We start from the raw sequence: 26,324 nt of genomic DNA on the forward strand, positions 1-26,324 counted from the left end.
CTTCTTGGACTGGTCGCTAATATACATTTTTCGGTTATGCCCGTACACTGCTTTACATGCCTGGATGAGGGGCAGGCACACTGATGAATACGTGGATTTTCAGTGATAGAGAATGCCAACTGGACAGTGGTTGACCCATGCAGTTAAATGGACCATCATTGGTTTGTTTAGACCACCAGGCAACAGTCTCATTCTTGGTTGGCTGTGGCCATCATTCGCAAATATGATTGCATAGACTGTGACACTAAGCATATGACCGTGTCGCCACACCATGGCACAGGGTCATATCAAGGCAAATTTTTGCGCTACAACTGCTAGTTATAGGTGTGAAACCGACCTTAAAAGGAACCCGAGGTGTGAGACCTATGGAAGCTGCCATATTTTATTTCCTTTTAAACAATATCAGTTGCCTTGCACTCCTGCTGCACTTTCTGGTCAGTAGGGTCTGAAACAAGCATGCAGCTAATCTTCTGTGCTGTGTCATAGACTTCTGATCTGCAGGCTTCAGGGTCTATGGCTTAACGAACAACTATCAAAGAAACTTTTTTTTCTTTAAACCCCACATTCCTATAGAGCATTTAGCCATCAACACTAGACAGCTTTGCAGAGGTCTCTCAGCACAGCCTGTGTGAAAAAAAAATCCTTGTTTACCAGCCGTTTTGTAACAATTTTGTGTCTGGAACGGGGATAGTGGAGGCAGAGCTGAACTGTAACCTGGCTGTACATTGTTTACTTTACACTGCGTAGCAGAAAGACACAAACGAACAGGAACACAGAGCTTCAGCTGATGATTATTTACACACATTTGAAGCTATATTTATGCTCCAGTCACAGTACTAGAGCCAGTGAAGATAGTTTCTGTATGCTGCATGTGCTTGTCACAGTCCTCCATAGAATGCCCACAGTGAGAACTGTTCTCTGTAAATGTCATTTTCTTCATATAAAAGATGAAAAAAGCCTTTGTATTGCAATTTGCTAGTAATTACTGAAAATATATGTGGCATTTAGAATTTTAGTTAACTTTGATAGTTGTCCTTTAACGTATTAGAGGCAGAGGATCAGCAGGACAGCCAGGCAATGTGTATTATTTAAAAGGAAATAAACATGTCAGCCTCCATATCCCTCTCACCTCGGGTTCCCTTTAAAGTACTTTGACAGACACGTGGTTGAATGAACTTGACGGATGGAACGTGAGGAACACATATGTTTAGATGGATTGTATGGGATGTACCTGGTTACATCTACTGAAAACCCACCTGTTCAGTTTGGCATTTGCAGAAATATAACTTTTGTTGTGTGAATACTTCATCCTACTAATTACTGAATCTGAGAGAGCCTAAGCGCTTTGAGTCCTATGGGAGAAAAGCGCTATAGAAATGTTATTGTATTGTATTGTATTGTATACTGTGCTGGACAAATGTAGTTAAGTGGACCACAGATATTTTTAGTGGGTTGGGGTTTTCACTAATACATGACAAACATAGGATGGCCTATGGCCTATACACGTGTCAAGGTAGACTATCAGACTTATATTTTTGAGGTGTTACATCTAGATGAATGAATGGATGGTCGATGCTAGCTTTGTTACGGAATGGCAGACATTTATTTGAAGCAAGACTCTACTCACTTCATAGCTTTCCCTCACAGCAGAGGTGTGCCGCGCTGGACTGAGACCCTGGAGGGCAAGGAGATGAAGCTGCGGGTAAGGGTAATTTCTGATGTCATGGACAACCTTTCAAAACAGACAAGAGAAACAGTTAATTGATTGTGAACCGTCACATCAAGCCTGACAGGACTGTCCAGAAAACATCATCAACCTACTCGCCTCAGCCCAGCAGGGTCTCCAGAACTGGCAGAGAACTACGAGAGACTACTGGACAAGGGACAACCATCACAGACACCTATCCCAGACACATCATCGTCATCCTACATGCCTCAGCCCAGCAGGGTCTCCAGAACTGACAGAGAACTACGAGAGACTACTGGACAAGGGACAACCATCACAGACACCTATCCCAGACACATCATCGTCATCCTACATGCCTCAGCCCAGCAGGGTCTCCAGAACTGACAGAGAACTACGAGAGACTACTGGACAAGGGACAACCATCACAGACACCTATCCCAGACACATCATCGTCATCCTACATGCCTCAGCCCAGCAGGGTCTCCAGAACTGGCAGAGAACTACTGGACAAGGGACAACCATCACAGACACCTATCCCAGACACATCATCATCATCCTACATGCCTCAGCCCAGCAGGGTCTCCAGAACTGACAGAGAACTACGAGAGACTACTGGACAAGGGACAACTATCACAGACACACAGCCCAAACACAACATCATCATCCTACATGCCTCAGCCCAGCAGGGTCTCCAGAACTGGCAGAGAACTACGGGAGACTACTGGACAAGGGACAACCATCACAGACACACAGCCCAAACACAACATCATCATCCTACATGCCTCAGCCCAGCAGGGTCTCCAGAACTGGCAGAGAACTACGGGAGACTACTGGACAAGGGACAACCATCACAGACACACAGCCCAAACACAACATCATCATCCTACATGCCTCAGCCCAGCAGGGTCTCCAGAACTTGCAGAGAACTACGGGAGACTAGTGGACAAGGACAACCATCACAGAGACCCATCACAGATACATCATCATCATCATGCCTCAACCCAGCAGGGTCTCCAGAACTGGCAGAGAACTACGAGAGACTACTGGACAAGGAACAGCAACCATCATAGACACACATCCCAGATACACAGCAACCATCGGACTGCTAGTAGCAGGGACACCCATTGCAGACACCTAACCCAGACAAGCATCACAGACACCCATCCCAGACACTCATCACTGACAACCATCGCAAACATCCATCACAGACAGCCCAGCCATTAATTCCAGACACCCAGGGCAGACAACCATCGCAGACACCCATCACAGGCACCCATCGCAGACACCCATTACTGAAACACGTTTTACATGGTTGAAAAAAGACATCCATCAATCGAGTTCAACCAGAAAATACAGTACAACACTTTCCTGCATCCTCACGTATCTCAGTTGATCCAGAGGAAGGTGAACAACTCTTATAAGGCATTGACCAATTAGCGCTAAAATTGGAAAAAAACTCCTTCTCAGCTCCAAATGGCAATCAGATAAAGTCCCTGGATTAAAGTCCCTGGATTAGGCCTGAACGATTTATCGTTTTTAGACCGAAATCGCGAAAACGACGATTCCGTGATCGCGAATGTGGCGATTTCTCACGATTTCCCCTCCTGCTGTGCAGCAGTGTACCATTTCAGGCCGGCAGTCTGTCTCCCGCTTGCCGCTCCGTAGCGGCGACTTAGCGGCTCTCATTATCTCCTTCCTTGTGGCCACCTCCACCGCCTACGTCATCACCCTCCGCCTTGCCTAGCACGTCATTGGCTGGGAGGGCGGGCGGCCGCAGCAGGCTCTCGCTCTGCCCAGCCTAATACCTCATCAGCTGGGCGGGCGGCAAACTCCGCCCACAGGCTCTCGCTCTGTTTCCCTCCGCCTAGCCTAGTGCGTTATCAGCTGGGCGGGCAACAGTACTGTCAGGCAAGAGTTTGTACATCAGTTATGTGCCCCTGACACCTTGTATGTGCCACATCAGTCACCTCAGCTCAAATGCACAGTGCCCACTGCCCAGCACATATCATCTTGCATACACACAGCAGAATATGCATACAATTTTTTTTTATCTATCTATCTATCATAAGCCAAATTGTGGTTCTGTTGTGTTAGGGCCTGCTGCCTGTAGTCTTGCGGCAATCACGTTGTGATCACGCCTTCCCTAGTCTCTCACCTAAATTCACATAATGCAGTAAGGTTTACAAACATGACAGACAATGACATTATACTACCAATTTGATAGTATTATGTTATTTTCTGTCACTGCATGTTTGTAAATGTTACTGTGTACATTGTGAATTTAGTGCTAAAGCTGGATTTGAAGAAAATCGTGAATCGAAATCGCAATTTTTGACAGAAATCGTGCGATTCAATCTTTTCCTAAAATCGTTCAGACCTACCCTGGATTATTGGTAACATGAGCGCAGCAATCACCCCTGCAACCCCTGCCATCGCAGGGGGGCCTGGAGGCTTTTGGGGGGGGCCCTCCTCCTTCCTCTCCCCAACTGTAAGTGCAGCCAATTAGCAAAAAAAGTTCCTGTTCATTCACAAAAACCATGTGAAGGGCATGTATAATTTTTTTCTGCTTGCAGATGTTCCTGAACAGCAGAACACTCTCTTCTGCCATTTCCCGGCTCCCGATCACGTGACCTGCATGGGGTTCGGGGACCAAGGGGGCCCCATGCTATTATTTTTGTAGGGGGGCCCTGTTAAGTCTAGTTATGCCTCTGATTGGTAATAAGTTGTTTTATTTAAGGCATCTTAGCGAAATGTATTTATTTATGCTTGCAAAAAATCTATGTATCCCTTTTGATGTTGCATGTATATAGCTGTTTGTTCTAACATCTTGTAAGCAAACAGGAGTGAAGTCTGAGGAAGGCAATATAGCTGAAAACTTACTCTTCTTATTCTTCTAAGAGCAAGAAGTTTTGAATCAGGTATATATATATGATACCATTAATTTGCTAACTTAGAGATACATACCGGTAAGTCTGACGAAGGCTTAAAAGCCGAAAGCTTACTCTTATTCATCTCTAAGTTAGCAAATTAATGGTATCATCCTGATTTAAAACTTCTTGCTTTTACTGATGGCTATCACGGTACAATATTCTACTGCTTCTATTATTCTTTTAAGGTAGCCAATAAATGGTATCATCCTGATTCAAAACTTGTTGCTTTGAACCACTTAACGACCGCCTAACGCCGATAGGCGTCGGCAGGTCGCAGTGGTGTTTCCATGGAGTGCCATGTCAGTTCACGGAGGGTGTCTCCGCGAACAGCCTGCGAGCCTCCGATCGCGGCTCACAGGCGAAATGTAAACACGCGGGGAAGAAATCCCCGGTGTTTACGTCGCACGGCGCTGCTGTTGCAGCAGCGCCGTAAAGAAGATCGGCGATCCCCGGCCTCTGATTGGCTGAAGCCTATCAGAGGCGGTACAGGACGGATCGCCGTCCTGTGCCGCCCACAGACAATAGGAGAGGGAGGGAAGGAGAGGGAGGCGGGGAATAGCGCTGTGGAGGGGGGCTTTGAGGAGCCCCCCCCCACTAGGCACACATGAGCGGTGGCGATCAGACTCCCCCAGCAGGACATCCCCCTAGTGGGGAAAAAAGGGGGGAAGTCTAATCGCGCTGCCTAAACCTGATCTGTTCCGGTTGGCTGAAGAGCCCATGCAGCACAGATCAACCAAAACACCCCTGGTCCTTAAGTGGTAGTAGGGTAATATATCTGTTATATTACCCAAGATTACCTAACACAGGGAGAGCCAACTTTCGGCTTCTCCCTGCACCCAAGTCAACACGCGGTCTGAACATACCTACTTAGCTAAAGTACCTCCTGGGTTACCTGTACCATAAGTTGAGAACCTAGGTGGTAGAGTTCACCCATGTTTGGCTCATTTGAGCAGGATGTACCATCTTATGGAGAGGTGACGGGTAGGAGAGGCAGGAAGCCCACCTGGGGCACAAAGCAATTAGCTGAATGCTCCACTGATCGGTTTCCGCCTGAGGGGGTAGAGGGATGCTTGTACAGTCATTAATCTGACAGTCAAAACTATTTACAAAGAGTCCTCTCGGCTGTCAAAAGTTTGATCTCTGTGCGCACTTTCAGAAGCAGGGGGCATTTACAGCGATTCTTCTCACAGCCAGCTTATTCACATCCACGTCTAAAAAAATCTTTACAAAGACAGTGGATGCCCTTTAAGGAAGCTGTGAGCATGAGCCATCAAGCCAGGCAGGAAGCAGCAGGTGACTGGGCCTCTCCCGCGGTACTGACAGGCATCACAGCGGGCTGCTATTGTAACAAGAGAGAGAATAGGAATCTCCCCGGATTTTGCTGGGTAAGTGAATCAGGACTCCATCGTGAATGGATGATGGAAGATGACACAGACACTCAGGCTCTGCGCTGTATGCGAGTTCCCCGCATAGATCCTGTAGGTGTATCTGTGTTCCTGATAATAACAAGAGTGCTAAAGGACACCTAAAGTGAGAGGGATATGGAAGTTGCCATAATTATTTCCTGTTAAACAATACCTAAAACAATGCCTGTCTGGCATCCTGCTGATCTTTCATGCATCAGTAATGTCTGAATCATCCACCTGAAACAAGCATGCGACAAATGCAGTGACTTAAAGAATACCCGAGACGTAATAAACACAGGCAGTTATACTTACCTGGGGCTTCCTCCAGCTCCCTATAGTTTGTCAGCTCCCTCTGTGTCTATCAGGTCTCATCTGTTCCTCTGCTGCCCACTACTGGCCATGCCACTTCTTTCTCACTCTCCTGTATCCGGGAGCATTCTGTGCCTGCCAATTACAAGCCTAAAATAACTGCACAGGCGCAAAATGCTCCTTGCACAGCTGGCCTGGCCACGGGTACAGCTGCAATGATCCAGCAGACTTCTGTCTCTACTCACTGTACAGCCCTATGACAGAACTACATATAACACAGCCATGCAATCTAGCTGCTTTCAGTACGGTGCTATGCTGTAACCTGCTGGGGAATTGTCCCTTTTGCAAAGATGACTAAACTTTGGGTCAAAGGCAGGTAGGATAACTATATGGGTGATAAAGAGTAGGGGAGCAGGTTGTAATTTGACTGGCAAGGTTACCATCAGAAAAAGAAAATCCACTCAATGGACAAGCTAAGGCTTTTTCAGCAGTTCAGTAGATAGCTCCCCCCACAAGTAGACGGAGGTAGTTTCTCTTTCTGTCCTGGCTCCGCCTATCCTACTTAATCACCTCCAAAGGCTCTGTGACATCTAAAAGCCAATACACTCTCTATATTGGCAAAGGGTGTGGGACACACAGGATAAAAGAGCGGGATGGTTTATGTAAGCCGTCAATGCCCTTCCCTTAAAGAGGAACTGTCACGAAAATCTTAAAATTTAAAACACATACAAATAAGTTTATTTCTTTCAGAGTAAAATGAGCCATAAATTACTTTTCTCCTATGTTGCTGCCACTTACAGTAAGTATTAGAAATCTGACAGATTTTGGGCTAGTCCATCTCTCCATAGGGGATTCTCAGCATGACCTTTACTATATTCCCTGAAAAATTTATACAAAGATGCTGGCCAGCCTCCCTGTTCACCGTAAACTTTTTTTGGCAGTTGGATGGAGCAACTGCCATTCACTAACTGCTCTTAAAAATAAAAAAAAACCCTGAGACACCCCTCCCCCATGAGAAGATGGGCTAGTCCAAAATCTGTCGGTAATGTCAGATTTCTACTACTTACTGTAAGTGACAGCAATATAGCATAAAAGTAATTTATGGCTTATTTTACTCTGAAAAAAACGTACTTCTTATTTGTTTATGTTTACATGTATTTAAAATTTTAACCACTTTACCCCCGCGCGTACGTATTTCTCCGCCCCTTTTATCATCCTTTAAAAACCAGGGACGGAGAAACACGTACTTTCCGCGTTCCCGACGCTGCCCGCGCTCCCGCTCGTAAACACGCCGCCCGCCGCTAGTAAAACCGCCGCCGCCCGCTCGCCCAGAGATCAATGAACGGGAAAATCCATTCCCGTTCGTTGATCTAAGCCCCGCAATGATCAGCTGCTCTCCTATGGGCAGCGCGATCATTGTGAGAAAAAACTCACGTGTCCAGCCTCCTTATACTTCCTCCAAGCTTCCGGAAGGAAGCTTGGAGGTCGCATTAAAACAAAAAGTTACAGTGGCCATCTTGTGGCCAAATAGTAAACTACACCCTACACATTTTTCACATACAAATAAATGACTTTTACGCATAAAATTAACTCATTACCTCCCACACTCCCCATTTTTATTTTTTTTGTAATTAAAAAAAAAATAAAAAATTTACAATTAAAAAAAATACATAAATAGTTACCTTAGGGACTGAACTTTTTAAATATTTATGTCAAGAGGGTATAACACTGTTACTTTATAAACTATGGGCTTGTAATTAGGGATGGACGCAAAACTGAAAAAAATGCACCTTTATTTCCAAATAAAATATTGGCGCCAAACATTGTGATAGGGACATAATTTAAATGGTTTTATAACCGGGACAAATGGGCAAATACGTTTCATGGGTTTTAATTACAGTAGCATGCATTATTTAAAAACTATAATGGCCGAAAACTGAAAAATAATTATTTTTTTCCCCACATTTTTCCTATTTTCCCATTAAAACACATTTAGAAAAAATAATTCTTGGCATAATGTCCCACCTAAAGAAAGCCTAATTGGTGGCGAAAAAAACAAGATATAGTTCATTTCATTGCGATAAGTAATAATAAAGTTATAGACGAATGAATGGAAGGAGCGCTGAAAGGTGAAAATTGCTCTGGTGCTCAGGGGGTAAAACCCCTCAGTGGTGAAGTGGTTAAGATTTTAGTGACAGAGGTCCTTTAAACAGGGCAAGATGTGTTAATTATATCTCAGTGTATATTACTGGCCTATTAATAACAGTACAAGATGCATTCTACAGTGGTTAGACTTCCACCCTTAGTACATTATTACAGTATAGTAAGCAACATTATCCTCTATAATAAAGCCCTAATGTCTCTGCGTCCCATGTCCCTGTGTGTGTCCCACATGCGCTCTGCGCATGTGCAGGGACGCAGAGACATTGAGGGCGAGTGACGTGCGGCGAGCGATGACGGGAGAAGGGGCGGACGGGCCGGCGGCGGAAATGTGCTTGCGCGGCGTGCGCATGCACAGCGACATACCTAGCCCGTTTTTAAATGGGCTTAGGTCCACTAGTATACAGTATAAAATAGAAGGTAGTGTAATTACAGTCATTCCTATAAAAATTACAAAATTGATGCGAGAAGAAAGTGCCCTCTAGAGGCCAACAGGAGCACTGTTGCTGTTGATTAGCAAATCTCCCCAGGTAATACCCTATGTCTTCTTTTTTTTTTTTTTAGTTTTCAGCAGAATATATTTGTCAGTCTGTCAAGGTGCCAATTAAGGAGATTTCTCTAAAGGTGGCCATACACTTATAGATTTGCAGCAGATTCGATCATCAGATAGATTTCTGTCAAGTCGAATCTAACAGGAATCTATCTGATGTGTGCCACACACTAGGAACAGATTTCCAATAGATTTTTGAATTAAATGTATTGGAAATCTATCTAAATGCATTATTGGATCATTATATTACTCGCTGGCTTCTACAGTATGTGGATGGGCGGTGCCAGCACTGCTATATGCGGGCCGCCAATATTTAAAGGTGGAGTGGGCCACATCCATAAGCTTTACATTTTGTGTTTGGGGGCCAGTGAAAAAGCCTCGGAAGGGGGAGGGGCACATTCAGCCCGCGGGCGGTAGTTTGAGGACCACTGATTTAGCATATGGCAGGGCGAGGGGGAGGGCACTTGGGGAGGCACAGGCACACCCCAGCCCTGCCCTGTTCTCATACACTTATTGATTTCCCCATTTGATTCCCTGCACAAACTGTTTGCCACCTTATAACTCAGCCCTGTAGCGTATATTTTACAATACTTGTATGTACTTTAAAGGACACTCCAAGTGAAAATAAATAATGATAAGATAAACAACTGTATCCCTATATCCTCCTAATCCTAAAAATTACCTTTTTTTTTTAGAATCCTGCAGTTTCTTTTTCGGTGTATGAGTTAAAAGTTTAAAAAATTATGTTTAATCTTGTATTGTCTCATATGCTGTCCCAGAAGCTAAAATATAGGAACTAATGACCTTTTTATCTATCCCCTGCACTCAGAAGCTGGTCTGTGCAAAGAAATAGTTTCCTGTAATTCCTTATCAGTGAGGGTTATGCTATAGGTCACGACTGGAGGGAAACTGTCACCTACATACCTAAATGGTTAACTCCTTCAGGCAGAAGGTAAGCCACCTCTTTATTTTCAGATTTTATTGCTTTTAAAGGAGCACTATGGCGAAAATTGTAAAATTTAAAATACCGGTATGTGCAAACATATTCAAATAAGAAGTACGTTTTTTCCAGAGTAAAATGAGCCATAAATTACTTTTCTCCTATGTTGCTGTCACTTACAGTAGGTAGAAGAAATCTGACAGAAGTGACAGGTTTTGGACTAGTCCATCTCTTCATAAGGGATTCTTGGGGATTTATTTATTTTTTAAAAGCACTTAGTGAATGGCAGTTGCTCTGTCCAACTGCCAAAAACTGTGCAGCAAGCAGGGAAGCTGGCCAGCATAATTGTTTAAATCTTTTTTAGGGAATATCCTTATAAAGAATAAAAGCCTTGCTGAGAATGGAGAGATGGACTAGTCCAAAACCTGTCACTTCTGTCAGATTAATACTGCCTACTGTAAGTGACAGCAACATAAGAGAAAAGTAATTTATGGCTCATTTTACTCTGGAAAAAACGTACTTCTTATTTGTCTATGTTTGCACATATTTTAAATTTTACAATTTTTCACCATAGTGCCCCTTTAAATTTTTTTATTTTATATGGGAGCCTCTTTCTCCTGTTGTGTTTATAGACAAGGGCAGTTGGTTCTGTCTATTTTTTTTTTTGAATGCCGGCTAGCTGTAAAGATGCTGACCTACAGGCTCGCGGTGGATCAAGCAAAATGAATGAATTATATGGTGAGTATCAATCATTTCTTGATCTGTCTTCTATTTTATAACTTCTCAGCGGATCTTAGGGTTCTAAGCCGAGCACAGACTTCTGACGTCTCATGTATAAGCCCACACTGTCTAACAAGGAGCAGCTTCTTCTGCCCAGGCATGGAACCACTTCATACATCTGTCCCTGAAACAGTAGCGGTGCGTATCAAGGGAAGAAGTCCAACATATAAAATTGCTCTTACCATCTGCGTGAGGGACGTGGTCCTTGGGAAGTGGTGAAGCCGTGGGTTCGTTAAGTAATGTTGGTAGTGTTGAGGAACAGGTCTGACCTGGAACTGCGCATGTGTCAACCCGGCATCCACACTGAGGTCCCTGAAAAAGAAGGTGGGATTTATTATCAGACAGTACAAAGGGTATCATGTCTTTTAAACAGGAAGTGGAAAGCCAAACTGTTAGGCTGCACCTTACTCTGAAACCATCACAGCTTTTAAAAAGTTTGTGTACTTAAAATCTTCTAACGTGCATTGGCACCGCTGAAATGGTTAAAATATTTACTTTCCCATTCCATGGGAGCCTTATGTGATTACACAGATAGGAACTCAGCTCATCCTGCTCCAGGCCAGGGATATTTGTCTCTGATGTAGGGAGAGGTAAGCTTCACACAGCTAATCAAGCAAAAAAGAGCTAGAGCTTCAAGGTGACAGCTCCAAAGATTTAATATGTACAGTTTCCACTGAACAGGATATGACTCAACCATGCATAATGGCTGCCACCTGCACTAACTGCACTGTGGGAAATTGTGTTTTTAACACAAATGACATTACTTTGGGATAAAGACAGGCATGATAGCTATACTACAACTAGAAGTTAGGAGAGTCTTTTTATTGTATGTTTTGCCAGTTTGCCATTTTGCTTTGAAGTGTATTACCTGTCACTTGAACAGGAGAGTTTTGCTTTTTCATGTGGCCAAATGTTTGTCATGTGACATATTCTCCAGGGTTATAGAAAAGCTTCAGCTACATCAAGTGTGATTGAAAGGGAGGGACACAGGGTGCATTTAAAGCGAAAACTATTGGCCCATACTCACGGGCAGCAAATGTTGCCTGTCGCCAGCACACGTGAGCGTGTGGGCGACAGGCTGGCGACAGCTCCTCGCCAGGTCCCTCCGCGTACACACGCGGAAGAGGGACCAGCGGCATGACGGAAGCTGTCGCCGACGTTCCTCCTCCCTCCGCCGGAAGCTCTTCATACCTCAATGGAGGTTGCTGCCGCTAGTCCGCGTACTCACGCGGACTAGCGACAGCTGCGGCGGAGTTGCGGTGGCGACTGTCGCCAGGCGATTGAACTTTTCAATCGCCTGGCGACATCAGCGACAGTTCGGGGTGCGCGCGGCCCATACTCACGGGCGACAAAAGTCCCTCGTGAGTATGAGCCATGACTGTGACATTCACTCCTGCCACACCAGTAATCATTTGTGCAACAGAAGCAGACAGAATACTGTGCTCAGTATACCTTGCGTGAAACAAATGCTCAGATACGCCACATTCCTATACCTCAGAGCTCCTCTTCTGTCAGTAGGGCTTGGATATGGCCCACAAGGACTGGAGTTCCATACCTGTGTGACTGTTCAGCTAGCCATACACTAAACTATAAACAAAAGTGGGGACATCGAGAGCCCAATATAGTGTAGTAAGCAAAACAATAGGTTGGAATTGAAAAGTATATAGTGTATATACTCACAAAAGTGGGTTACCTCCTAGGTAACCACTGTACAGGCAGGTGAGGAGATTAGACCTGTCCTCACTCAGGGTTAAAAGTCGCTCTCTGTAGATCAGGAAAATAGAGATGGGGATCAACCCCTCCACCAGGGGTGGATATTGGTAATATAAGAGTGAAGAGAGGCGCCAGCAGGATAAAAGGTACTAAAAGTTTAAAATTCCTCAGGAGGTGGTGGTGGACTCGCCTCCTTGGAGTAGACAAGATACTGTCAGCTTTTTAACAACAACAGGTTTATTTATATACTGCAGACAACCATGCAACGCGTTTCACAGGTATAGTCCTGCTTCCTCAGGCAATAACAAATAGGAGTACACAGAGTACAGTCTCAAGGTCACGATAAGTGCCTCTGCTTATGGTGGCGCTTATTGTGACCACTACAGTCTGAAGGTCACCATAGAGGCGCTTATCGTGACCTTGAGACTGTACTGTGTGTACTCCTATTTGTTATTGCCTGAGGAAGCGGGAACATACCTGCGAAACGCGTTGCATGGTTGTCTGGAGTATATAAATAAACCTATTGTTGTTAAAAAGCTGACAGTATCTTGTCTACTTCAAGGAGGCGAGTCCACCACCACCTCCTGAGGAATTTTAAACTTTTTAGTACCTTTTATCCTGCTGGCGCCTCTGTTTACTCTTATATCATACACTAAACTAGATTGATTTGGTAAACAATCCTTATCTACCAGAAGGTGACCATTAATGGTACAACTTTTTCATCATGTACGATCTTTCGATGCCCTTTTTACAAATGTAAGTAATCGGAAGGTAATTATCGATTGTTCCCATAAACGGGTCAATTACGGCATTTTCTCTCTTCAGATATGATCGTAAAATCTAGCTTTTGGATCAACTACATTTTCTGTGCCAGTTAACCATACAATCGTTTCACCACACACTGCACAGTTTTCTGTACAATTCAATCGTAAAAAGTGTGTCAAAAGATCACATCTGATGAAAAAAATTGGACTGTTAATGGGCACCTTACTTTCGATCATTTACCCCCCCCCCCTCCCCCTACTAGATACAGTATTAAATCTTATCTCAGAGTGTAGCAGTAGTAACAGCTTACACTGTGCATACTGCAAGCAAAATGTCAATACCTTAAATTGGGGATAAAATCTGTAAAGCAAGTACATTGCATTATTGATCAGGGCCTCGTTTCAAGACATTTCCACCCCACTTAAGACTAAGAACACTAACGCTTTAACATCAATAGAGCAGCAGGAGGGAGGCGGCCTGATCAATACTGCTTGCTGAAATCTCTGCAATGTATATTCTTTACTGGAAAGGACTTTTTTTTTTTTTGTTATTCCCTTTTCAGAACTACTGTGCTGAACAATGGCAGGACTGCCTCCATTTTCTTGTAAGCCACATTTCACAAGAGAGCCCGGAATGAGTTTGTTTTTGCGCGGTCGGGAGAGGTGATGGCGGGCGGGGACGCTGTGCACACTTTTGGAGCGTTGTGTGCCGGAGAGAACTTCAATTGTTCTGGTAAACACGCGGCGAGAGCGAGCGCCTGAACAGCTGGTGCCACTAAATCATGTTCGAAACAGAAACTCCATCTGTTTTCTAACAGAAGCTGTAGACTTAATGTCGTACAGCGCCGCCGCATCCGCCGAACCTTCCCGCGCCACCGGATCACTCCACCTTATGTTGGCGCGCGTGTTAACGACGGAGCAACCAATTAAGCGAGTCGCTGAATCATTGAGTGTAGTAAAATGAACAGCTTTCCCTACTTCACCCGTGGGGTTTTTTTTTGTTTGTTTGTTTTTTTTAGGATTGCTTTTAACAGGAATGCAATTATAAATAATTCTGCACTGAAAAAAAATTGAAGACATCTTTATTGTTTTATAGTTTGGTAGCATGGCATCTCCCAACTTAGATTAAAAAAGAGGGACAACCTGAACCTGTTAGCACTAGCAGTCCTGTATGCATTATCTCGTGACAGCTAATAGGTAACAGGGCGTCAACTAACGGCATAAACCGTTTTGCTGCCTAAGGGCTGGTTCAGACGGACGTCTGCGTGGCGTCGCGTCTGGGGGCGTTGCGGCGGCTGCGCGGTCAGGCTTTCAGTAGCCTTCAGTCGCGTCGTGATGCGGTCGCGTTTTTTCCTTCCCCTCGGGGAACATTAGCCGTCGCGGTTGGCCGCTCCCTGGAAGCAACATGTCGCTTCCAGGGGCAGCCCGAACGCTCGCGAAAATCGGGACCCGAACGCTGCGTTCGGGTAAAAGCGCGCAAAAGCTCGGTGTAAACGCTCCCATTCACTTGAATGGGAGCGTTTACCGCGACGTTGCGAACGCTTGCGGTAAACGCTCCGCAAGCGTCCGTCTGAACCAGCCCTAATGCAGCTATGCAGAACGGCGCAAGGGCTGCTTTATATTTGCCTGTTCTGGGTGGCTGGATCAGCTTCTCCTCCTCATCCACTGGGGGCGCCGCACCCCGACATCCTCTTCTGAGTTTTGATCACATGATATGGCACATGATCATAACCCAGGGGATGGTGTCAGCTTTGCAGTTAGGCATGGGGGAGAAAGACTTAAAGGAATACTGTAGGGGGGGTCGGGGGAAAATGAGTTGAACTTACCCGGGGCTTCTAATGGTCCCCCGCAGACATCCTGTGCGCACGCAGCCACTTACCGATGCTCCGGCCCCGCCTCCAGTTCACTTCTGTAATTTCAGACTAAAGTCGGAAAATCACGGCGCCTGCGCAGCCATGTCCTCGCTCCCGCTGATGTCACCAGGAGTGTATAGCACGAGCCCAGTATGGTCTGTGCCTGCGCAGTACGCTCCTGATGACATCAGCGGGAGCGAGGACACGGCAACGCAGGCACAGTGGTTTTCAGACTTTAAAGTCTGAAATTCTAGAAGTGAACCGGAGGCGGGTCCGGAGCATCGGTGACTGGCTGTGTGGTCACAGGATGTCTGCGGGGACCATAAGAAGCCCAAGGTAAGTTCAACTCATTTCCCCCCGACCCTCCTACAATATCCCTTAAGGCTAGGCATGGGCGTGGGGGATGGTGAAAGTTAGGTGTGCACAGGACACAAGGAAAACCTAACACAAATTCACCCTGTATGTATTTAACTATCTGCCAATGGGCGTGACCGCGGTGGCAGCCCCAGGACCACCTAATGCTGATTGGCGTCAAGTCCTGGAGCTGCAGTTTGGCAGGGAACGCATGCGCGATCGTTCCTTGCCGGTTCACGAAGCAAAGCAGGCCGTTTTCCGCTGAAAGGGGAAGTAATTCTCCTTTGTATACCTTTGTAAAGCGCTGCGATCTCCTGCAGCGCTGTACAGCAGACACTATTCCCCTATCAGTACTCTGCCGCGGGGGGTGGGGGGGATTGTAGGGCTGCTCATGTGCATGCCCGGCGCCTGCAGGGGGCGTGCCTAGCTTCTCCCGATCACAGCAGAGCAGCACATTCCTGCTGAGCCGACAAAGGAGAGAAGATTAGATTATATAACATACATAATACAGCCACTGTGCAACTAGAAAAGGCTGCAGTAAGACAGACCACATTAGAACAGGTATAGGAACTTATAGGATAGAAGAAATAAGGCTCAACATTTAGTTACATAGTCTCTTTAAGGTCAGGTGTAGATGGGGATTGTGGCGGCGGGGATGGTGTAAGTTAGGCGTAGAGAAGGAAAGGACAAGGTTAGGCGTGGGAGAGGGTTGCGGATTGGGATTACTGGGTGCCCAAAATTTTAAGCTCGCCTTTTCAATGTACGCGGAGTAGAAACCCTGCTTGCATGCAGAGGAGCAACATTGCCCCCGCCACCCCGTAATACAGAGCAGCAGCAAAGTGTTATTGTACATTACTTTCTTTCAGTGGCGGGACACGGGGACAGTTTAAGGGGGGGGGGGGGGGGGGGGGGGGGCTTATTTTGCAGGACGCATGTTTTTTTAAAGTTGATGTAGTTATGTGGTTATTCATTGTAGCAGCCTTGTTGTTTAGCCCCCATTCCATGTTTTGTCCTTACAGTGTTTCCTATTATACTAGCGCATGTTAGTGTTTCTTGCTATAGACCTCACAATTATAGTGCTCCCCTATAACAGTGCTCCTTAATACACTACCCCTTTATTATTATAGTGCTGCTCGTTATACTGCCTCCTTATTCTCTGGATTTTTATTGATGTGCTCCTTCTTTATACAGTACCCCCTATAATGCGGTGCTCTATTATACTTCACCCCAACACTAGCACATTCGGGGCGAACATACTATAAGTGTAGAGGACAAAGAGGAGCCAAAGAGGTCGTCTTAAAACGTTCTTAGCCTGTTACAGTCACGGGAGGGGAACCCAGGTAAAGACCTCAGGAACACAAGGCGATAAAAAATGATATAATGAATTGGTTGTGTAGTACGGATAATTACTAGAACATTAGTAGCAAAGAAAATATTCTCATATTTTTATTTTCCGTTTATAGTGTTTTTTATACCATTGCATCATTCTCTAACATTTGCAGTTTACACACTACTCAGCATTCTAAATGCTTTTACAGAGCAGGCCAGTGAACTATTGACCTGTCCTCTGGAGAGAAAAATAAAATACAGTGACTGACAGTTGAGATTATAAGCTTCAGAAGACAGAGTTCTCAAAGTCGTGGTGCTCAATGGCTTTTTTGCATAGATAACAACTGGATTTCTTAACCCTTCCTGTACTGGAAACAATATTAGACTTATGTCTCTGCTCCAAATGTTTTATTTCTTAGCTGTACTACATTATATTATATCATCATTTTCTTTTCACTTCAGTGTCTGCTATACAGAAACTCCCTGTTTTTAATCCCCCTTACCAGCTCTGGCAATGAGCGGCAGTTGTGGCAATGATGAATATCACAGCAATGGAAGTATTATTAATTTTCCCACCATATACTGTTAGATATCTATGAATACTATGACAAGCACAGATGTTTGTAATTACCGCTCAGGAGGTCCACTTACCAGTCTGTCCCTTCAGCCAAGTAGCGGGACCCCAAAGGCTGGGGCATCTGCACTTGTTGGTTGAAGTCAAAGCCTGGGCGTATCCGCTGTGGATGGACCGACATTCGCTCCTGAGTCCGCCTGCAGGACAACACACACGCCTTAGTACAGATAGGATAAAATCTCATGTACAGTCAATGTCATTGTCTCCATGAGACTCAGAAAATATAATGATTGGTTGTTTGCAATGGTCACGGCAGCAAGACTAGGGGCTATCATACCCTGAAGCAAGAGGTGCCCTGGTGCTCCTTAAAGGACAACAGAAGTGAGAAGAATATGGAAGCTGCCATATTTATTTCCTTTTAAACAATACCAGTTGCCTGGCAGACCTGCTGGTCTATTTGGCTGCAGTAGTGTCTGAATCACACCAGAAACATGCATGCAGCTAATCTTGTCACATCGGACAATAATGTCAGAAACACCTGATCTGCTGCATGCTTGTTCAGGGGTTGTGGCTAAAAGTATTACATGCAGAGGATCAGCAGGACAGCCAGGCAATTTGTATTGCTTAAAAGAAAATAAATATGGCAGCCTCCTTATTCCTCTTGATACAGTTGTCCTTTAAAGCAAAGCTGTAGCAAAAATAAACTTATTATGAGATGATGAATTGTATGTGTAGTATCCTACTAATATAATAAATGGGAAAGTTCGGATGGTTGGATGTTTGTTACTCGATCACGCAAAAATGGCTGAACGTATTTGAATGAAATTTGGCACACACATAGTACATTACCTGGAATAAAGTATAGGATACTTTTTATTCCCATAACCAAAAAGTGGGCGGAGACAAATACAAATTTCACTGGGAAAATGTAAACAGCAGCCATTCTGTTAATGGCAGGGTTCTCAAACTTTGCACAGTTGGTCGTTGAGAGACTAGGATTATTATTCAGAAAAGTGGGAGGAGCCTATAAAAGCCAATCAAAATTCACCTATTGATTTTCAAGGGGAATATGACATTGCTGCCATTCTTGCACTGTTAATGGCACAAGCCTCAAACCTGGTACAGTTGGTCATTGGGGGACTGGGGTTAAAATCAGAAAAGAGGGCGAGGCCACAAACAGCCAATCAGATTTATTTCATTTCAATGCAAATTATTGATGTCAAAGACCGCAAAGCTCACAAACTTGGTCATTAAGTAATTGTGTGTTAGGGTTGGAAAAAGTGGACGCAGCCAACACCAGCCAAATACATACACAGGCAGCCGGGCAATCAGTGGGCGGAGACAAATACAAATTTCACTGGGAAAATGTAAACTGCAGCCATTCTTACACTGTTAATGGCAGGGTTCTTAAACTTTGCACAGTTGGTCACTGGGTGACTGAGATTAATATCCAGGAAAGTGAGTTGAGCCTACAAAAGCCAATCAAAATTTACCTATTGCTTCTCAAGGGTAATATTTAATTGCTGCCATTCTTGCACTGTCAGGGCTCGTTCCCACTATCGCGAATCTGCATGCGTCCAACGCATGCAGATCCGCACATGTAATGCAAGTGGATGGGCCTGTTTCCACTGTAGCGTTGTTGAGGTGCGTTTTTTTCAGCGTGAAAAAAACGCACAAAAGAGCCAACGATTTCGCCTGCGTCGGGAATCCGTGCGAATCGCCGCTAATGTATTTAATAGTAAAAACGCATGCGTTTGTTACATGCGTTTTTTCGCACCTTTTTCAATTTTATTTAGCCCTGGCAGTGTCATGGTTAATTTCGCATGGCACCCTGCCATGCGAAATCGCATGCGAAATCGCGGGTAAAAACGCATGCGGAAACTCATCCGCATGCGTTTTTACAAGCGTCGGAATGCGGCCGAAATCGCGTCGCAACAGTGGGAACGAGCCCTTAATGTCACAAGTTAGCTGATCCAACACCAGCCAAATACATACCAGGGCAACGCCATCAGCTAGTGGATAATAAATAGAACATAAGTAGCATACAAAAGAGTCTCATATTGTTTTCCAGTACAAGGAGAGTTAAAAAAAAACTTGCCTTGCTATCTATGCAAAACAGCATCTCTGAGCTAGTCTTAATGGAACTCATTCCTGTTATCTGAAGAGTTTAAGTAACAGTGAGAGACAGCTTGAGATAAGTGTAGGGATAGTTCAAAGGGCCATTACCTCTACTTTGTTTTACAGCTTAAAATACAGAGTATGGATCCTAAAATGCAGATGTGAAAATCTGATGCAACATTATAAATAAAGTTATATAACTGAAAATAAAAATATGCAACTCTTTTCTTTGCTACTGATGTTCTATATATTATTCGTACTACACATACAATTCATTATGTTTAGAAAGGTCCTCAGTCATCTCTAGTCCTCTAAAAACCTAGTCATGTTGCCTTTTTCTCTTGGCCCTGTTGAGAAGATCTTTACCTAAATAAAAGTACAGGTGAAAAAGATGGCCTAGACCTCTGTTCACTGTTACAAAGACATTTTACTGAGAGTAATTATTCATTTCCAGAACTGGCTATGAACCTAAGTTGTATCTGTTTTCTGGTCTGGAATCTGTATTGCTCTATTTTCGGTACAGGCAGCCCAGGTACCGGCACAGATTAGGAACAGCTGGTGCTTCCTTTCCACACCTGCATAAACTGAGTGACAGGAAACCCTTGACAGACTGTGTTCCGGCCTATGTGGATAACTAAGCATTTGAATTCACAAGGTATGCAAGGCAAAGGTGGCATTATTTGTAGCAATATGCAGAGCTGGACTGAACGGATTACGGTACATCTTTATCAACATATGTATAATTGCAGTTTAACCACTTAACGACCAGCCAACACCGATAGGCGGCGGCTGGTCGTTTGTGGATTTCCATGGAAACGTTTCCTGTCAGTTCACGGCGGGGGGCTCCGTGAACAGCCTGCGGGCCTCCGATCGCGGGTCGCAGGCAAAATGTAAACATGCGGGGAAGTAATCCCCAGTGTTTACGTCATACGGCGCTGCTGTCACAACAGCGCCGTAAAGGAGAAAGGCCTATCTGAGGCGGTACAGGACGGATCGCTGTCCTGTACCGCCTATAGTGAGGAGGGGAGGGAAGGAGAGGGAGGGCAGGATATCGCTGTGGAGGGGGGCTTTGAAGAGAACCCGAGGTGTGATTAAAGAATGTTATCAGCATACAGAGGCTGGATCTGCCTATACAGCCCAGCCTCTGTTGCTATCCCAAACCCCACTAAGGTCCCCCTGCACTCTGCAATCCCTCATAAATCACAGCCATGCTGTGAGGCTCTGTTTACATCTGTAGTGTCAGTCTCAGCTGCTCCCCCGCCTCCTGCATAGCTCCGGTCCCTGCCCCCGTCCCTTCCCTCCAATCAGCAGGGAGGGAAGGGATGCAGGCGGGGACTGGAGTTCTGCAGGAGGCGGGGAGAGCAGCAGACTGACACTATAGAGATAAACACAGCCAGCTCTGACAAGCTGTTTGTCAGCAGCGTGGCTGTGATTTATGAGGGATTGCAAAGTGCAGGGGGACCTTAGGGGGGTTTGGGATAGCAACAGAGGCTGGGCTGTATAGGCAGATCCAGCCTCTGTATGCAGATAACATTCTTCAAACCCACCTCGGGTTCTCTTTAAGTGGTTAAAGGATAAGTGAAATAACATATATACTGTATGTATAATAAAACAACCCTGATCAATGACGTACTGTATATATAGTGTATAACTGATCTTACTGCCCTTTAGAATTCTGACACCACATATATCAGTAAATATACAGCAGATCCCCCAGCCTCTCCCTCTGGGCTTTTAAAGTGGACCTGAACTCTTGCACAGGACAGAAGAAAAACAGAGATAAATCCTGTATGTATTTAAACAGGGTAGTCTGTCTGATTCCCCCTCATTAGTGACTAATCACAGGTGTAATTTGATTTCTCAGCTGTTTCAGCTGGCTGCCTTGGCTTTTTTTGACATTTGGCCACGGAAGTCCTTTTATACCCATCTCATCTTGAGTTCCCTTTAAGATCGCCCATACATTACATGATTTTCCACCAAACGAATAAACAATTGACTTTATTGGGCAATCATTAACAGTGTGGTTGATACAAAGTCAATATACCAGTGTCCCACACACTGCAAGCGAGACCCTTCACTAATCGATTTAAACGATGTTGTGCCTCCATGCTCTGAAACCAAAAATCCATTCTGTGTTGCTCAAAATCAACAGTAGCCGATTTCTTCATGACTGACCAATATTTTCCATCCTGCCCAATTGCATAAATTGGCTGATTCGAGCAGATATCATTCAATTTCCATCGATGGAGCAGAATGTAACATAATCAGTTCTCTCCCGATCCAATAAAATGATGGAATCGAATGGTGGATCGAGCGTGAGAATCCAGTAATGCATGGGCACCCTCAGTGATGTGTAGCGCCACCTACCTGTGGTGAGGAACCATGCGGCGGTGCTGGGCCTCGAGGAGCTGCTGCTGGAGGAGGTATTGCTGGTGTAGGGCCTGAGGTAGGAAGGAAGGTCCGGCCACCTCTTGGAACTGTAGGCCCGGCAGAGGTGGCAGGGGCTGGTGCAGTGCTCCATTATGCTGGTGTGCAGTAGCTATGTGTGACGTCATGCCTTGCTGAGGCTGGACCGGGTGATGGTGGATGGGGAAGTCGGGGATCTGTGGCTGCGGGCTCAGGTGGAAGTGGCGGCAGGAGGTAGCGTGGGTGTGCTGAGAACGCTGAAACGGGGCACCTGCAAAGCAAACACAGGAGGGCAGGAAATTACAGACAGTTGTGGAGAGCACAATGCAGTTGTTACATGTTATACGGCAACAACATTCAAAAGTGAATAAAGCAAATTCTCTGACTGAAAACCGCCAATGAATGGCTTTGCTTACCTGCACCCGTGCACCTACTGTATCTGTACATTATACCTGCCTAATCTATGAGGTCTACACATACTATGGGCTTGATTCACTAAAGTGTGCAAAGTGTTAGCACGCCAGTGAAAAGCCACTTAGCACGTGCTAACTAGGGTGCTAAGTAGTTTGCACTTTCAAAGCTTTTAGGTGTGATAACTGAGTTATCACGCTTTTGTGAATCAAGCCCAATGTGGCCCCTTATTTCCCCCTCCCATTCCTTGTGCAGCTCCATCTTCCATGTGTAACATCCATGTACAGCAGCCCCCCTTCCATTCCATGTGCAGCACTCACTTCCATGTGTATCATCCATGTACAGCTGCCCCCTCCCATTCCATGTGCAGCCCCCTCTTCCATGTGTATCATCCATGTGCCGCAGCTCCCTCCCATTCCATGTGCAACCCCCTCTTCCATGCGTAACATCCATGTACAGCAGCCCCCCTCCCATTCCATTTGCAGCCCCATCTTCCATGTGTATCATCCATGTACAGCAGCCTCCTCCCATTCCATGTGCTGCCCCCTCTTCCATGTGTATCATCCATGTGCAGCAGCCCCCTCCCATTCCATGTACAGCCCCCTCTTACACGTGTATCATCCATGTACAGCAGCCCCTCCCATGCCACAGGCAGCACCCTCTTCTATGTGTAACATCCATGTGCAGCAGCCCCTCTACCATTCCATGTACAGCCCCCACTTCCATGTGTAACATCCATGTACAGCAGCTCCCCCCATTCCATGTGCCGCTCCTTCTTCCATGTGCATCATCCATGTACAGCAACCCCTCCCATTCCATGTGAAGCCTCCTCTTCCATGTGTAACATCCATGTACAGCAGCCCCTCCCATTCCATGTGCAGCCCCCTCTTCCATGTGTAAAATCCATGTACAGCAGCCCCTCCCATTCCATGTGCTGCCCCCTCTGCCATGTGCAACATCCATGTACAGCAGCCCCTCCCATTCCATGTGCTTCCCCCTCTGCCATGTGCAAAATCCATGTACTGCAGCTTCCCCTCCAATTCCATGTGCAGCTCCCTCCTCCATGTGTAACATCTGTTATAATTTAAGTAGGCCTCAGTTATTTGGACTGAGTTAGTCAAAAAGGCTTGATGAGCAGACCTGCCCTTTAAGGGGATTTTCTCTTAGAGAGAAAATCTGCAGTTCTGTCAGCAGAACTAGAACATACCAAGAAGCTGTTCTCTGAACAAGGCCGCAGGTCTCCCTGACCTGGGCATGTACCACCACTAGAACAATAAACATCAGCCATGTTTTGTAAACATCCACATTTCTGCATGTAGGTCAAATGCCTCATTGATTATTAATCGAGTGGGTGGGTATTATGACACCACGAGGTGGCCCAACCAATAGTCTGGTCTAGGGGAGGGCAAATATGATGTCACATTTAACTCTTTCCTAGTCGGTATTAAAACCGAGGGGGGCGATCAGAGCTCATGCTGCTTCTTACTTTCGCACTAGCTCGCAAGGCTGACTGGGACCTCTAAGTATGTTCTTCCTTTCTGTAATCTGATATAAGGTATGCTGTACATAGGTAGTCTAGATGTAACATAGAGTAGATACAAGAAGACCTGGGTACCTTCAGCAGGAAGGTACTCACGCAGCTGTAACGCAACCTGGAAATCTGCTTTGCCAGGATATGATGAACTGTAGTTATCTGTATTTCTGTTTCTTGAATAAATAACGTAAACCTTGAAGAAGCCTGAGAAAGTCTATCTCCTGCTTGCTGTGTGGAGAGTCAAGTGATCTCACAGTCTGTGAGACGCAACTGTAAGAAGTTAATGGTGTCGAAGCAAGGTGATATAGAACAGTTTATAACAACATCCATGTACAGCAGCCCCCCCCCCCATTCCATGTGCAGCCCCCTCTGCCATGTGTAACATCCATGAACAGCAGCCCCCTCCCATTCCATGTGCAGCCCCCTCTTCCATGTGTATCATCCATGTTCAGCAGCCCCTCCTATTCCATGGTAAAGAATAGAGAATCGGCAGGCAAAACAATGCCTGTGGATATGATCCTTGTGACAATTTGCTATCTTACCCAAATAAAGGATGGTGGGCGGGGCCAACCCTGATACATTAACTAAACTTCGAAATCTGAACACATATGGGTACTCAGGCCACCTTAATATGCAAAATATCAAAATTTATTATTAATAAATCAAGGACAATAATTACTCAATTAATCACAATAGGACAGAACACACATGATTCAAAATTAAAATTGCGTAAGCAAAACTGTCATTTAGCCATCAATCAGCCACTACAATAAATATGCCAGCTTGGTAATGCTTAAGGGAATAACCCATCCACACATCACAAGCATGCCGCGCTTCCGTACTGGTGCCATGCGCTATGGAAAAATTGATATATGTACATGGTGGGGGCCCCCCTCTCTCTCTCTCTCCTCCTCCTGAAAACAAGGATTTACGTTCCCGTTGTAGTCCACCATGCATAAACAATTGAGTGAGCCTGGGGGCTAGCAAAAATTCATTCCCCCACGGGTAATGCAGTTCATATGTTGATCAGTGAGGAATAAAGGGTGGGTCTCACCATGTGGTTTGACTAGCGTCCGTCCTGTCACCAGACTCCTGTATGCCGTTTTAGATTCCACTGTGAGGTGATTGGATGGATAATGGGCCACATCTCGGCTCGTGCTCCTCGGTATTTATGATACCTTTATCCTGGCAGTCTAGTTAGCTGCTATACTCCGACCGGACCTCCGGGAAGAACGGAACGCCATTCCATGCGCTCGCAACACGGAAGCGCAGCAAGGACCGGGCTGCGTGGCTCCGCCCACCGACGTTTCGCGTCACTTACGACGCTTCATCAGGGTGTGGCTTCGATGTACGCAAGAGCTCATTAAGAATAGTCCACTAGAGCCCGCCTTCTCTCTAAGTACACACCGTGGCTCATTGCACAGCATGCAATGGGATGGGCTAACGGCTCCATATCTACGCATCAGCCTCAAGTCAGTACCTTTTTTGCTCTGACGAGCAGACGTCACAAGTTCATCTTAAAGGGGGCCACTGCAACATCGGAAGTCCGTGATTCCACATATCTAGGAAGGTGATGGCATGCAAAGGGAGCCACTCTTATATCAAATGTGAGGCCCATAGTCCATCTTGCCACACAAAGTCATCGATAACAAGAATAAATCCAAGAGCCTGCAACCATTCTATCAAAGATATGTACATATATGGTCACTAAAGCAATGTCACATATGGTTGCCATCAAATCTATATATCTAATTCCTACCCTGATTATGAATTTTAGTTCTTTAGTTTTAATTTTCAATTTCTGGCACTTTTATTGCATGGCACCAATCATCCATTGCGGTTCCACACATATCCCATGACATTAATTATACCTTTGGATCCTCAAGAATGGAGTCAAATCCAATTCGGCATTTAGGCCAAATGGTGCTACCGTATTTAATTTAAAGATCCATGATGCTTCTTTGCAGTACAGCACCTCATCAAAGTCTCCTCTCCTTGTGGACACCTTTAGCCTATAAATACCTTTAACCAGGGTGCCTTTTAGATCATTATTGTGACATTCTCTATAATGTTCATAAATGCCCCCTATTGCTTTACCTCCTTTGATCTTACCGAAGTGCTCCAGGACCCGTTCCTTTAGTGCCCTTTTAGTCTTCCCGACATATTTAAGCCTACAGGGACATTGTATCATATAGACGACACGGGTTGTGTCGCAATTAATAAATGCTCTAATGTCATATTCAACGTCCCCTGTGCTATTCTCAAACTTTTTGGTATGCTCAATAAATGGACAGAGTTTGCATTTGCCACATTTATAAGAGCCGTTAGGCACACCCCTCTGTAGCCAAGTGTCCTATTCCATGTGCAGCTCCCTCTTCCATGTGTAACATCCATGTACTGCAGCCTCCTCCCATGCCATGTGTATCAGCCATGTACAGCAGTGCCCCTCCCATTCCATGTGCAGCCCCCTCTTCCATGTGTAACATCCATGTACAGCAGCCCCTCC

At 45.4% G+C, this 26,324-nt stretch overlaps 1 protein-coding gene across 2 annotated transcripts in view; it reads right to left on the reverse strand.

Moving 5' to 3' along the window:
- The window catches only part of ARK2C (arkadia (RNF111) C-terminal like ring finger ubiquitin ligase 2C), a 219,979-nt gene that overhangs the window by 14,759 nt on the left and 178,896 nt on the right, over nucleotides 1-26,324 (reverse strand). Inside the window, exons 2-5 of one of the 2 annotated variants that reach the window (XM_068251636.1) lie at nucleotides 21,835-22,144; nucleotides 17,427-17,546; nucleotides 10,945-11,074; nucleotides 1,628-1,732 (exon numbers count right to left, since the gene is read on the reverse strand). In XM_068251636.1, coding sequence (XP_068107737.1) covers nucleotides 1,628-1,732; nucleotides 10,945-11,074; nucleotides 17,427-17,546; nucleotides 21,835-22,144 — 665 coding nt within the window. The remainder of the gene's footprint in view (nucleotides 1-1,627; nucleotides 1,733-10,944; nucleotides 11,075-17,426; nucleotides 17,547-21,834; nucleotides 22,145-26,324) is intronic. The other variant, XM_068251631.1, reaches the window with a different exon arrangement.

This window comes from Hyperolius riggenbachi, chromosome 1 (genome assembly GCF_040937935.1).
Source record: "Hyperolius riggenbachi isolate aHypRig1 chromosome 1, aHypRig1.pri, whole genome shotgun sequence".
In the NCBI taxonomy this organism is placed as follows: domain Eukaryota; kingdom Metazoa; phylum Chordata; class Amphibia; order Anura; family Hyperoliidae; genus Hyperolius; species Hyperolius riggenbachi.